Consider the following 14,902-nt stretch of genomic DNA (forward strand, 5'->3'; position numbering starts at 1 on the left):
AAAAAAAAAAAGAATAAAAGTTAATGTTCTTAAAGAATTTTTTAAAAAAGGCACTTTGTGTTTTTTAAAAAATACTTGAATTGTTGCAGCTGAGCATTCAGTGTGGTGTGTATGTCTATTGATTTTTAGATTAATTTATACAGCAGTATGGCCTCAACGTGTATTCTGAATCACTGAATTATTTATTTTTGTCTGTTGATTTCTTTTGTATTGTTACAAACACAGGATTAAGCGTATTGTAGGTTCCCAGACAATTGTGTTTTATGGTTTCATTAATTCACCTAAGTTATCATGGCACCTGAATAATGTAAAATGCCAGAAGAATGTGATTTCACTTTCTATTTGCCTTTACCCCAACGCAAAACATTTGAAACACAGTCTTTAAAATCAAAGCAGGTGTGGGAGAGTCTCATGAAGTGTTCTTGGGGTATGGGTGAGCGGCGCATTGAGGAAGACCGGGATACTTCAGAAACCATCTCTGTTTGGCTTCTTTTCTCTTCCCTCATCGAGAAGTCACTCCCACTCCAGGTTTAACAATAATAACTACAATTTATGCCTTTATGCTGCTACAGTTTGATGATATACCACATATACCACCTGGGCCACAGTCAGGCCCAGGTTAGAAACCCAGGCTGAGTTATTATGTACTGCTGGGTCGTGATTTCATGTGAACTGATTTATGGATAAATAATTCTATGTTCTTATTATATGGGACAGACAGTTTTTAATTTCTTTAACAAAGCATAGCTGAACAACAGAAAATTATATGCTATCCCGTAGGGACGCGGCCACTGAGGAGGATAAACTGATGCAATCAACGTCATGAGTTCTCCCGTTTCTACGAGGGGCCCCGTCAGCACTTGGTGTATTGCAGAAATAATACTGTGAACCAGAAGCCCCAAGGCTTAGTTCCGAGGTTGGGGTTTTTATTGATACTCCTTTGCTAAGATCTTTTGCAGGGAGTTATGAGGTATATAAACCCCGGCCTTTGTCTCGGTTCCCCCTCACCCAGGCTAGGTTTTCACTTTGCTTTGAAAATTAATGTTGAACTGCACCTGGAATAAAAGAAAATTATTTATTGAGCTGTGTTGTAAGAGTACTGCTGATATCTTGCTAGCTTCCTGTATCTGTCTTACAGATTGATTTGTGGGCTTTATTCTATAGTACACCCAGTATTGTACCTATTTTATCAGTATGTATCTGTATGCCTCGGCAAACAGTGAGAATTATTCTCACATACTTCCCAGGCCGTCTGTTGCAGGTCTTCGTGAAGAAAACATTTCTCATTTTTGAGGCACAGGGGGTCAATGCTGTCATTTTGGTTTCTTTTAGGAGTGGTTTTACTTAGCTATGTAGATACATGTGTTAGTAATAAGCTTCTCTACTCGTTTGTGAGCTCCATAATTACAAGGGAGAGTGTGTCTAAGGGTTTTCTTTGCATCTTAGTGAATTGTGCTAGAGAAACAAAAGAAAAATTTGTTGAACGAATGGATTATTAGTGCTTAATACAGTCTTCCTACTTTATTGATTATATTGTATTATCACATTTTATTTTATCCCCCAAAGTGATTGGCTTTCTAAAAACTTGAATCAAATATTGATGAACTATACTGTGCATTATCACCTCTCTCAATTTCATGAGAGGTTAATTATACTAAATAGAGGTAAATAATACTAATGATATGAATTCTATATCTACTGAGAAGAATATTTGATTTCCTTGAGATAGGTTACAAACGATTAGAAATAACAAACATGAACACAAACCTCTTTCTTGAGATTTCTTTTTGTGATATATCAACTCTTTGACTCTGGCAGAATACTGCATTGAGAGAGTAAAAAACTGGTTTCCATTACTGTGTCTTTTTAACTTTAGACAAAAATTGCCTCCACTCCCAACCTAATTTTATGTCAGTAATGAGGAATTTACCTACAATCACATTTTGTTATTTGGTCTAAAGGCATTACACAAAGAATGCATATAGGTCCTTTGTATTTTAGCAAACAGATTTGTCTGGATAGAAACAATTTTATTTATATTGTGCTCGATTCAATCATGTTAACATTTTTATGAATTTAAAACCCCAAATAAAGTCCCATAATTTGTGACTCAGAGACCTTGAAACTGCATCTGTAATAATCCTCAGCACAAGGCGTTTTGTAAATGTTTGCAGATGATAATTTCCTTGGAAAGAGGGAAGACGATTTGGGAAATGTTTATGTCTGAAATGGCACTGTTGTGAGAGATCGTTTTTTTCTCGAGAAGTCTCAAGTGTAGCTGGCTTTTCAGTCTCTTGGGCCTGTTACCTGTTCGGTCTCGTATATTTCGTTGTTCAAATATCAAGACCTTGTCTGATGTGTGACTGTCGATGAACCGTGACCAAGCTCTCCAGAGGCCCATCGTGTGGTTGAGCACTGGCACATGAGCAGAGCTGAGGAGAGTTTTTGGTCCAGTAGCTAGAAGACTTGCCTGGCTTTCATCATCTGATGTGCTTGAAAGGGCTTCAGCTCGCTTCCAGGTATAATACTTACCCCTTGCGGTCCTCCTGAGGATGAGCCAATGCTTTGGGGAGAAAAAACCCACAAAAAACCAAAAAATGCTTCACAAACTGTAAAGTAACATAAAAGGGTATTGTGATAAAGTAAGTTCTTTGTAAGATACACAGACTGACCAAGAATATTTGCTGTGATGCCATGGAGAGAAAAGGCTGGGCTGATCAGTGTTGGAATTATTTTCAGGGAGAATTTGAAGAATGTGTACTATTTCTAGAAATGAATGTTGGGCATCAGTGCTTCACAGTAAGAGTGTGAAGTGTATTCAGGGAAGAAATAGGAACTGTCATTTATTGAGCATTTACTGTGTGCCTGGCTGGGCTGGAGGGGTATGTGTGTGTGTAGGTAGTACTACCTAATGTAATCATTAGTTTTCACTTTTCACATAGGGGTTGTAAAGCCTACTCACAAAGTATGAGGGCTGAAAATTCTGTGCGTATACTTACAGATAGGCTGTTTTCATTGAGGTTTCTCCAGCACAGCAAGTCAGATATCCCCAGCAGGCCCATAGCCTGTTCTTTCTTCGTGTTCCTTGACCACACTGTAGCATCGGGTGGGGTCTCTATCCTTCCGTGGAGGGAGCATGGAAGAGGCTATTAATAGTTGTATTTAGACACATCCGTCTGGATTGCTCAGCTCTATCGCCCCCTTAGACGGTTGCCTTCGTTTAATACACCTGTATTTGCTGTCGATGAACCTTCCTATCACTTTGCTTTGGTGGTGTTACGTCTACACTAAAACACTCCCAAGGACCTACTTCCCCCCAATGTTTACTGAGCATTCACTGTGGGTCAGTTCTAGCATTCGATTCTCATTCTCATTCAAAGCCTCGTGACCCCCCCGCCCAGGGTAGACATTGCTTTTATCCCCATCATACAGATAATGGAAACAGAGACTTGGAGAGAGAGACGCAATTCCGTCAAAGTCTCGCAGCTAACAAGCAGAGAAGGCTGCTCTTTGACTCCAGGCCTCGCCCCTCCCCTCTGACCCAGTGTGCTTCTGAGTCGGGCATTCAGGGCCTCTCAGAGATGGAGTCAGGCTCTTTTCCAGTCTTCTGTGCTTCTCACTTGAACCCCTGTGACTGACGGGGTACTGAGGAGACTGAGGGCATAGTATTTGAAGTGAATCTGGGTTTAGTCATCGCCTTGGTAGGACCACTCAAGGCCAGGCAACCTTTCTGAACCTCCATTTCCTCTTGGAAAGAGTTGAAAAATAAATATCTAGGTGGTGAAAGTCTGATGGAGAATTGGGCATGAACTTCTGGTATACCTCTGGTGGTGCAGGAGCATGCGAGACTGAAGGGAGCGAGACTGTTGTCATGTTTTTGTTCCTTTAAAGTAGGGGAGATCTGAACCCACTTGTAGGTGAGAGGAAAGGAGACACCGAGGGGCAAGGATGGAAGAGATGAGTGGGGAGGAGGCGGCGGCAGGGGGAGGAGAGGGAGGGACTGACTGAGGCTCAGTCTGCCTTTCTGATTTAAAATAAGGAAGGCCTTTTACAGGCACATGACCCAATTAAAGATCAAAAGATAATGAAGTCATTAAAAAAAAAAGAAAAAAAATCGAGTCATAAGTCGACTATGTCTTTTTATAAAGAAGCATTAAGAATGTCAAATTATTGCTGTGAACAGCTAATTGTTGAGATTCATTATATCCAGGCTCTGTACTAAGGGCTTTACACTTACTCTGCACAGTATTCCAATGAGGTCAATACTTTTATTGTTCCATTTTATAGAGAAAGGATTGAGGTATGGAGAGATCCAGGACCTGTCACAGTAGGCGGAGGAACCAGGGTGTGAACAGAGCAGTGTCACTTGGAAGCCTGCGTTCTTAGTCACCGTGTGATAGTGCTTCCCAGCTTGAGCTCCTCAGTTAACATTTGATTTTTAACCAGAGTAATATTTCTGTCTATTTGGTGTTGGGAAAGGAAGATTGATCCCAAGGGATGTATTTCCAAAGGAGGGTTCATACTTTAGACAAAGACCCTGTTTGGAAGGAAAGGTTTTTAAGAAAGAGTTATGCCATGTCCCTGCCTGCTGGAGGAGAGCGGCCTTCTAGACATAGCTGTGCTAGCAAATCCTGCACTCAGAGCCCGGGAGAGTGTCGAGCAAAGAAAGTGACTCCCAGGACCATGCATGTTATTCAATATGGTGTGAAAAAGAAAAAGCACACGCTGCTTCCCATCGCCTGAAAATAGCACGTGTCAGCAGCTCTCTTCCAAGATGGAGAAACCAACCTGTAGCAGCTGCTCCCTGTGGAGGTATGGAGTGTTGTGAGGACACCTGTGTGTGTCTCATTGCAGCCCAGACAAGTCTCCTTCAAGCTCATCAAGGTGGGGAGAGAATTTTCCAAGTGGAGATGACTATTTCCAGTCGAGCGATTTGTTTGCCATTTCCTGCAGAGTTCCCTCCCCCAAACCCTTTTTTGTATTGAGGTACAATTTGTGCACAGTAAAATGTGTGCATATTAAGTGTTGCATCTGATGAACTTGACAGTTGTTATGCCCATGCAACCAGCAGCCAAAGCAAGAAAATCTTCTTATGTTTCTTTCTAGTCAGTTGCCCCTGCTGCCTGGAGGTAACCACTTTCTGACTTCAGACCCCATAGATTAGCCCTGTAGTCTTGCCTGTTCTTGTATCTTGTGTCATACAGAGATATTCTCTTGTGTGTGACTCCGTTGTGTCTGTTCTCACAGCGGAGCACTACTCAGCAATAAAAAGGAATGAACAGTGACACACTCACAGCAGCATGGAGGAACCTTCTCTAGCTTTGTGCTCGGCCGTCGGCCCGAATCGTGGGCTTCATGTCACCTTTGTATTCTTTTTTTTTTTTTTTTTTTTTGGTTTTGTTTTCTTTTAAAGATTTCATTTATTTATTTGTCAGAGAGAGAGAGGTCACAAGTAGGCAGAGAGGCAGGCAGAGAGTGATGGGGAAGCAGGCTCCCTGCTGAGCAGAGAGCCCGATGCCGGGCTTGATCCCAGGACCCTGAGATCATGACCCGAGCCAAAGACTAAGGCTTAACCCACTGAGCCACCAGGTGCCCCCACCTTTGTGTTCTTAGTCACCAGAACGACCCACACAGTCGGCTTCTTCTCCTTGACTATCACAGGGGGCCATTGCTGACTCCATTTTTCCCTCTTTCCAATCTCTTACAATGAAATATACCACGTCTTTAGAATATGGTTGATTGATACTCAACTTACAGGCTATCGGGATAGTGATTTTTTAGAAGGAATTTAAAATTATGTAGTGATTTAAAAAAAAAAAAAGGAAATACGTTAGACACGTTATATGTCATCTTTTTAAGTAATTTTGAAATGTCGGGAGGAGTCAAAGACGCCAAGCCGCTGACCCGGCGTCTCACGGCGGCTGCCCGGTGGGCCCTGGATGCTCATTTCCTGGCTACTTTATGCCGCGTTGCTGTGCACTTTTCATTGTCATGAGAGAGAACGTTAGCAAAACTATCCCCACAAGAAAACAGCTTTTCTTGGCAAGTGGAATGTGACTTACGGAGCCTGAGCTGGAGACATACGGTGCTATGAATGAGAGCTGTTTTTGCTTTACTGGATCGGGGTCCAGGCACTATTTATACTGCGGCATATTCAGCACCAGATTGTTAGATCTTAATACTGAAACAGTGCATCATTTTAATATTTTTGTTCTGTTTATTCCCTGTTTTCAAGCATTATGTCAAGCATTGCGCATTCATTTATTTCATCTTGGACAGGACGTGCCCTGACCAGAAAGTTCATTTCCTGTCACTGGAGTTCTACTCCACGGCCACAAGGCATTATTTTGCAAAGCTTTTAGAAGTTCACTTGGGTGTACAGGTGTTCTCTCTCTTTGATGATAAAAAATATTTTGAAAGAACAGTGCGGTTGGACTCAACTGTATCGTCAAAAAAGAGATTCTGTTCCTTTTCTTTTCACTAAAACAGCTGTTTCTTAGGTGTGACAATTTCGGCCATCTTGGGGACCGTTGGGTTTTTCATTACCTACGAATAAAAATGGTGTTACAGTGTGTTTTCGAATGGGTTTTTCTTTATTCTTCTTCATCAGTGTTAAATGTGCCCTTATGCGCCAGATAAGATGGGTTCATCTAATGAACAAGTTCGCACTTTCAGCACGTGTTGCTGAAACTGTCTCACAAATCTTCTTGTCACAGGGGTATTCCTAAAGTCACTGCTCTTCGTAGCCCAAGTTTGACCAGGATTTTTATTCTCTCCGTTGTCATGCACGTTTACCATGTGCAGCAGGAAACCCACAGCGAAATGGTGCCATTGTCACTCTAAAAAGAGCAGAGGAATACAATTTAAAAAAGGAAGTCGAAGGCATCTCTGCTATTTCTGATCTGTGGTCAGTCATTGTGCCATTGGAAAATAACCCCCCTGCCTTGTGAAACACGAATCTGGAAATGAACTCGAACTGCTTCATCAGCTCCAAATGCTGTTTGCACTGGGGATCACACCACAGTCAGGATGTGACTGTGTGTGTGCTGAGCCCACACACAGGAATTTTCTTGTACAATTCAAAACCAAATCTTATATTTACTTAAGGCTTGCTTTTTTTTTTTTTTTTTTTTTTTTTTTTTAAATCTATGAAATCAGCAGTCCAGTATATTTAGCATCAGTCTTAAGTTAGAATGTGAAACAAGACTTTGGGGGAAGGAAGTATCCGTATGGTTTTCTAAGTAATTTAAGAAACAGGAAAACATAAAAGAACTGATTGTCCGTGATTAAACCTCATCCCTTTCATTCCCATCTTCCTGTATCGTTAACTCAGCTGTCAGCCAGAAAGAAATAGGTTATTGCACTGGGTTGTAAAATATTTTCTGAGTGGGCCTTGAATGTTGACTATTGAGTGACCTCCTGAACACTGAGCAAACAAGGAGAGAGTTTAATAAATAGCAGAAATGTGTTGACAGTGTTTTTCTTCTCGCTGCAGGAATCATCAAGCTGGGCAGGTGGAACCCTCTCCCCCTCAGCTATGTGACAGACGCGCCCGACGCCACCGTGGCCGACATGCTGCAGGACGTCTACCATGTTGTGACACTGAAAATCCAGTTACAAAGGTGGGTGTCTCTGGACCTAGGCCCTTCCTTACGCGCCCAGCTACTCCGTCCGTCAGAGTTGCTGCCGACACTGGCATGTCCTTTGTTTTCTAGACGTTGGATGAGATGAAAAAGAAAAAAAACAGGGGAGAGAGAGCAGGCAAGGAGGGACACTTCACCAGGCATCTTTGTCCTCCACATTCCAACTGTTTTATGTTTTGTTTTCAGAAGCAGTGAAGTGGGAACCTAGGGGGGAGCTTGATAAATCATTAAAAATCTGTGGCCCTTAAAGGGGAACTTTCCACAGCCCCTAATTTAATGGGTTCTCTGTTTAAATGCTTAACATACTATTTGAAGAATAAACACTTCTGCTGTTTTCAGGTGTGTGTTTTGAGGGCTGAGTTCTGTCCCTGGGTAGCAGGCTTACCGGGAAGGTGCTGGCACCGGGCATCTTTTTCTTCCCTTTCTGGTGGCTGCCTTAGGGGAGCACACTGTGTGGCCTGCAGAGGTTCGGGACATGATTCTTTTCAGGTACAGCATCCAGGACAAGTTATGCTTCCAAAGCATCTAGTTCTCTGCAGTGTCTTGTAGTGTAAAGTGCCTGTAAGTCATGGGATTTAAGAAATGCTTTTCCTTAGTGTTAGGGTTTTGAATTTGCTCATGTTGGAGAATTGGCACCTTCGTAGGCCCCCAACATCCCCATCCTTGTCTAGGAAGGCTTTAGTGTCCTCTCCCAAAAGTTACTCTGGGTTAGGAAGACAATGCTCCGAATTGTTCTGGGAGAGTGAAGAGTAGACCTTCATGCCTTGAATTTTAATGGACCGCTTGTCTGCATTAAACCTTAGGGGTGTCCAGTAATTAAACTCATACAGTGGAAGTTTATAATCACATTGCCTTGGTATTTTCATCAACAAACTGGAAAAACCATATTTTAAATTATTAGCAATTCTTCCCATCTGAAGTGACTATTCTTCGGCGAGTGTGAAAACAATCTTAAAGGAGCCGAGTTGGGCTCTGGGTGCATCCTGGAGAAGCAGTTTCGCTCCCTTTCCCTCATCCAGGGCCCGCTCTGGAGCCGGAACTTCAGCAGTTGTCCCCCTGCTGGCAGAGGGGCTGGCATGACGGTCGCACTCTGTACCCTCTGCAGCCAGGGCCCTCTGTTCAGCTTTGCGCCTTGTTCATTCTTGTCCTGTTTTCCCAGTTGTTCGAAGCTGGAAGACTTGCCTGCGGAGCAGTGGAACCACGCCACAGTCCGCAATGCCTTAAAGGAACTGCTCAAAGAGATGAACCAGAGCACATTAGCCAAAGAATGCCCTCTCTCCCAGGTCAGTATACCCGAGTGGGGTTCGGGGGAACCTAGAAAGCCGCTGATGGGCGGTGAGGGAGGAGCGGCGGTCCTGCTCAGAGAGCTGTCTTCTGTCTTTTAGTTTAGTTACACCACACTTCAGTGGGGAGAAATGCAGAGGTTGTGGTGCTTTCTGTCGTGGAGTGGAAGTTCTCACTTACTGAGGGCTTTGATGCCATGAGCAGGTATTAAAACGTTTCACATTTGCAGTCCTTAACCTCTCATGTATACCACAGGAGGTAGGCTCCAGGGTCTCTATTTTACAGATCAAGAAATCAGGACTCAGGGAAGCACTTTACCATCCTAAGCTTACTCAGGAGGCTCCGGGGCAAGTTGAGATTCGGATCTCCCCGGCAAAGTCTCAGGCTCCAGACCATCCCTTTACATGGTCAGTGGGAGGAGTCAACCGTGTCAGGCCCATCTTAATTATTTTTTACTTGTTTATCGAACATTTCCCTTGCCAGCAAGGAGACAGGATCTTTACATCGTCGACATTTGTATAAATTCTGCAGTGGGTATACTGTGTGTGAAAGTTGATCCTGAGAAGAAGCGATAGTCCATTTTTAATGAACTCGTGAGAAACTCATACAAGCCACAAAAAGAAGAGGTAGACAGGAGAATAAGAGTGGGAAAGGGCTGCCTTTTCCATGTTCATGGGTGAGGGATCCACTTTTTCTAATGAGGAGGTAATATTTTGGTGGCTAGGGTCAGTGGCTTAGGACCGCTAGGACATGAACTCAGGTTGACATTGTTTCAAGCTATGAATGGAAATCCACTTCCTCTGTGAGTTGCTACACTTGATTTAAGACAATGGACTAATTACATGTCTGTCAAGTTCAAGGGAAGGTGACAAGAACCATAGAAACCCGATGTGCCCTGAGCTATGTTCTAGGATAATAGAGTCTTTGGGGGAAGCAGGAAGCCTGGTGGTTAAGAGCATGAATTCTGGAATCAGTTAGATATGGCTTTCAGGCCTCCATGACCTCACTTCTACGAGCCTTGTTCTTTGTCAGTAAAACCAGGAGAGTAATAGGAGGAGTAAATGAGATAAATCACATAAGTTCTTGGTCTGGTGCCTGGCATACAATGACGCTCCATTAATAGTATCAGCTATTAATACAGAGACACGATATTGTTGGTGTGAACTGAGTATTTCTGATGTGTGTCGTGGAGCATGTTTTGGACTTTAAAATCCTCTGAGATAAAGCATGCTATTCATGTTTTTGCTCCCAAACAGTCAAGAAGGCATGCGCTCACGTAGCGGTAGCTGGTTAGGAAGGAACACAGGTGTCTTTTGGCCATCAGTCGGGGCCCTGCTGTTGATCATACAGCTTGCACCTGGGCCATTTCAGTTCCTCTGTGTAGGTGGGTGTGTAGGTGCTAACACCTGTTGCTAGATTTTGATTTCTTCCAGGGTGATTGCTTTTGAAGTTCTAAAAATAAGATTTTTAAATTATTCTGACCATATGCAGGGATTGATAAATAACAGTTTAGGGGGAAAAAATGAAATCATTTGTCCTGAATTTCACAGTCAGTCACAAGTGATTGTCTCTTGGATTTACCCGGAAGTCAAAATGGGCTGTGCTTGGAAGTAGACAAGCTCCTAACTTAATATCACCAATTTGGAACTGTATCCAACGCTCTTAACAGCCAATGAGAATTTGGTCACAACTGATCTATTGTGATCATCAGTGTTAGTTACAACCGTAACATGCGGCTAGAGACGACGTCAGTGGAAAGAACCCAGATCGGGAGCTGAGAGCCCTGGCCGCCATCTTTCTTCTCTTTTGTTGGATGTGTGATGCCGGGCAAGCCCATCTACTTCTGGGGCCTCACTGAATTCCTCTGGAAACTGGGAATGACTGTACATGTTTCATATAATTTTCAGGGTTGTCTTGAGGCTTGAATGGGATCACCTTTACCCCTACTATAAAAACCTCTTTCTCCCCCATTTTCTATTCTCATTACTGGCTCCCCCGGCTGCTCAGCCTAAAAATGTTTCTTTTCCATCACTCCCAAGTTTGATCCTGTGGATTCTGTCTTCGTATCTGCCTCATAACCCTAACCTTTTTCCTGTCTCTGGCTTTCCCAACACCAAGATCTTGCCATTTCCTTCTCTCCAAGCTTCCAGTGACGGCTCCTGCCCAGCCAGAAGGAGGTGCCCACTGCTGACACGGCCTCTAAGAATTGTTAAGATGATACTGTCCAGCCTGATTTCTCACCAGAGCCACCACCTTCTTCCTTTTTCCTGCATCCTCTATGTGCTCCAGACACCTGGAGTTAATTATTTTTGAACATTTGCCATTGCTCAGATGTCACCAAAATATTCCTGAGGGTGGGAGCAACCTAACTGGTTCCTTCAGCATTAGAAGTCTAACAACACAACTTCTTGTGTTATTTTTTAAAAATCGTGCAAAATTTATATTCTACTCCATATACTTGTATTTTTGATATTTTTAAAAAATGCCAAAGAAATTACTCTACCTGTTCACATGAGACTGGCCTTCCAGGGAGACACACCGTGTTCCTCTCCGGCTTCCGTAGCCCCGTGTACAATGCCGGTGACTGACGCTTGCTTTTGCATTTGCGATTTCTCATGGCCAGCATGCAGGGGTAGCTTCTGCTTGATGAAGTTGTCTTGCACATTCCAGTTGGCAAGTCACTGCTGGGGACATACCCTGGCCTCCTGGTCTAAGTAGTTGCTGCTTCTGCCCTTGGGAGCCTCTCGTACACACACCTGTCGTAGTGCATCTCACAGCCCGTTGTCAGTGCTCCTGCGGGTTCTCCTCACTCGATCAGCCGCCACTCGATCGTTACTTTGTCAGCATGCGGCACCGTGTATGTCTTGGAAGTCGTTGTTACTCTGATGCAGGAGTTGCTCAGCTTGGCCTTATTTATCTCTTGGGAATCAGATAGTCTGATGGTGCAGATTGGAGGTGCAGGAGGGCTGTCCTGGGTATTGTAGGATAAGTAGCAGGTCCCGGGCCTCTACCCACTGGATGCCAGTAGCATGCTACCATCCCCCTTGTGCCCCAGCTGTGACAACCAGAATGTCTCCACACATTGCCAAATGTCCTAGGAGGGGAGTAAATCACTCTTGGTCGAGAACCACCATGGTAATATGTTTAATGAATTAAGTCTAAAAATGTTTTAGAAAGTGCTATAAACTGTAAAGTTTTATTATGTTTATGGCTTCTTGGCAGCCCTAGAATGTTTTGAACTAGAAACAGTGAATACAGTAATTTGGTGGTCGAAGCCTGTTACATTTTCAATCAAACGGGGCTCAGTCCTATTACTTCAATTTGGGGGAGATTTGATTTAGGCTTCTGGTGTGCTGTGTGATTATGGAAAATCTTAGCGGGGTAGTCCTCAGTGAGCATGGACATGTCCTGTGGGCCCCAGCATTAATCCTACAGCTATTACCCCTACACGTTCTCGACTAGTCCCTTCAGTCGCATAACTAGATTGCATTTCACTGTGGGGATAAGTTCACCTATTTTGTTTGTGGTTGTCATAGGCCAGGGGCATGCATTTTTTAGGTTCAACCTACATAATGTGAAAAGGAATGCACTTTGTGCTGAAATGGTGAAATAGTACTTGAACAGTGTATTCCACCAACATCAGCAGGGTCCCAGTTAGGAGTCAGGCGTTTTGCCATGGGGATGATGAGAGAGGAGTGCAGCTTTCAGCCTAGGAAGAAGAGTACTACTTACTTCAACAGGGGAAGTAGCAGGCACCTGGGTGGCTCACTCAGTTGGTTAAGCGACTGCGGCTCAGGTCATGATCCCGGAGTCCTGGGATCGAGTCCCGCATTGGGCTCCCAGCACTATGGGGCGTCTGCTTCTCCCTCTGACCTTCTCCCTTCTCATGCTCTCTCTCACTCTCTCTCTCTCAAATAAATAAATAAAATCTTAAAGGAAAAAAAAGGAAAAGTAACTTACTGGACTATGTAAGATAGACACTGTTCAGGAGTAAACAAACGGTTTTGAAACAGTTCTTCCTTTTTCTCTCCAAACCAAACCATACGAGGTATTTCCTTACTCAAGTGTGGTGATTACATAAAGGAATGATGATTCAATGGCCAGTATATATTTTGTCCAACATCCCAGTGTTCTACAGTTCAAAAGAGCAGCCTTTGAAGGCAGAAGAAAAGTGGAAAAGTCCGTAAAAGGGCAACAATTGCAGGCTGAGGCATATATATTTAAAGGGAGAGAAGTCATGATTTTGCTGTTCTCTGTCTAGCTAGGTGCTTGGAAAGTATAGGTTGTATTTGTGTGTCTATGTATTTATTTTTGATTTCACCTTTCCAGATGTGTTTTAGTGCTCATGGCCTCTTCCTTTTCCTCTGATGTCCCCCTCACATTTATTATGAGTTTGTTTTCGTTTGAGTCACCACGTCCAGCCTCTCCCTCCAGCCGTATAGTCTGTGCCAAGCCTCCTAACCTTAGTCTTAGGTCTCTTATTAAATAGTCTCCTCTAACTGACTATTCCAATTTGGAAATGTTATGAACACATCTTTCTGTGGCTTACTTATATATTTTTAAAGATTTTATTTATTTATTTGACAGACAGAGATCACAAGTAGGCGGTGGCGGTGGAAGCAGGCTCCCTGCTGAGCCGAGAGCCTAATGACGGGCTTGATCCCAGGACCCCTGAGATCTTGACCTGAGCCAGAGGCAGAGGCTTAACCCACTGAGCCACCCAGGTGCCCCTGCTTACTTATTTTTTACTCAAGGAAGGTTTAAAAGACAGAATCCTAGGTCCTCTAGGTTTTGATCCATTGACATAAGCAGAGCTAACTACCTCCTTGTCTACCTCATTGGTTATTTGATGATCAAATGGAAAGACTCAAGAGACAGTATTGTTAACTCAAAATTGAGATGAAAGAACAAGTAATTTGCAAAGGCACACCCCTTCCAGCGTTCCCCTGCAGCCCCTGTGACAGAGCAGGTTTTCTGTGACTCTAGATAGGTTTTTTTAAAGTTTATTTTCGTGGTAAAAATACATAACATGAAGTGTATCATTCTAACCATGTTTGAGTTTGCAGTTTGGTGGCATTAATTACATTCAGAATGTTTTACAGCCATCACCCCTATCTTTCTCCAGAAACTCTTCACCACCCCAAACAGAAAGTCCACCACCATTATGTAGTAAACTCCCCATTCCCCTCTGCCCACCCCCAACCCCAGGTAACCTCTGTTGTATTCTCTGACTCTATGAATTTACTTGTTCCAGATGCCTCAAAAGTAGAATCATGGAATATTTGTTTTTTTATCTGGCTTATATCATTTAACATATAGATATGTTTTTAAAGCAGCTCTGTCCCATGCCCTTACTGGAGGTTTTATTGCCAAATATTTGAGGAACAAAACGACTGGCAGTAGTTACTGAACCGGGAAAACGTTACAGAAGAGCCCAGCGGAAGTGTTTCCTCCATCACATGATAGTGATGTGGTGTTTTCACAGTCTTTTAAAGACATAGACTGTAGGATAATTATTTCTGCCATCCTGAGCAAGCCTTGCTCATTTGAGGGATCCTTAAAAGACCAACTTGAATGTACAATATGCTGAAATAATCAGGCCCTGAACTCAAGCAGCCGGTTGGGTTGGTAGAAGAAACAAATTGACCATGTGCTCACGTATAGACAAGAGGCTGATCACCGTGTGGACCAGTGTTGTCGTTAACTAGTTGCCGACTGTCTGTTCCATTTTGTCTTAAATTCACGCACGTAGCGGGGATGCGTCCTGTCTTGTGTTAACCGGTTGCCAGCCGTCCCTTCCAGTCATTGTCATGTGAGCTTGTTTCTGTTCAAGGCCCAACCTCATGACTCTTGTTGAATGAAGGAGGTTTGCAGCTGACGGCTTGAAAGGACTCCCTGCCTGGGTCATGGCCGTGAACATGTGAAGTGATGGTGTGGAGGGGAGAGAGCAGACGCTCACGGACCCCCCGTGTTGT

At 43.5% G+C, this 14,902-nt stretch overlaps 1 protein-coding gene across 2 annotated transcripts in view; it reads left to right on the forward strand.

The window, feature by feature from the left end:
- SATB2 (SATB homeobox 2) overlaps positions 1–14,902 on the forward strand; it is a 187,505-nt gene that overhangs the window by 74,631 nt on the left and 97,972 nt on the right. For both annotated transcript variants that reach the window (XM_059168491.1, XM_059168490.1), the window contains 2 exons: positions 7,496–7,622; positions 8,803–8,926. In XM_059168491.1, the coding sequence (XP_059024474.1) occupies positions 7,496–7,622; positions 8,803–8,926 (251 nt within the window). The remainder of the gene's footprint in view (positions 1–7,495; positions 7,623–8,802; positions 8,927–14,902) is intronic.

This window comes from Mustela lutreola, chromosome 3 (genome assembly GCF_030435805.1).
Source record: "Mustela lutreola isolate mMusLut2 chromosome 3, mMusLut2.pri, whole genome shotgun sequence".
Taxonomy (NCBI): domain Eukaryota; kingdom Metazoa; phylum Chordata; class Mammalia; order Carnivora; family Mustelidae; genus Mustela; species Mustela lutreola.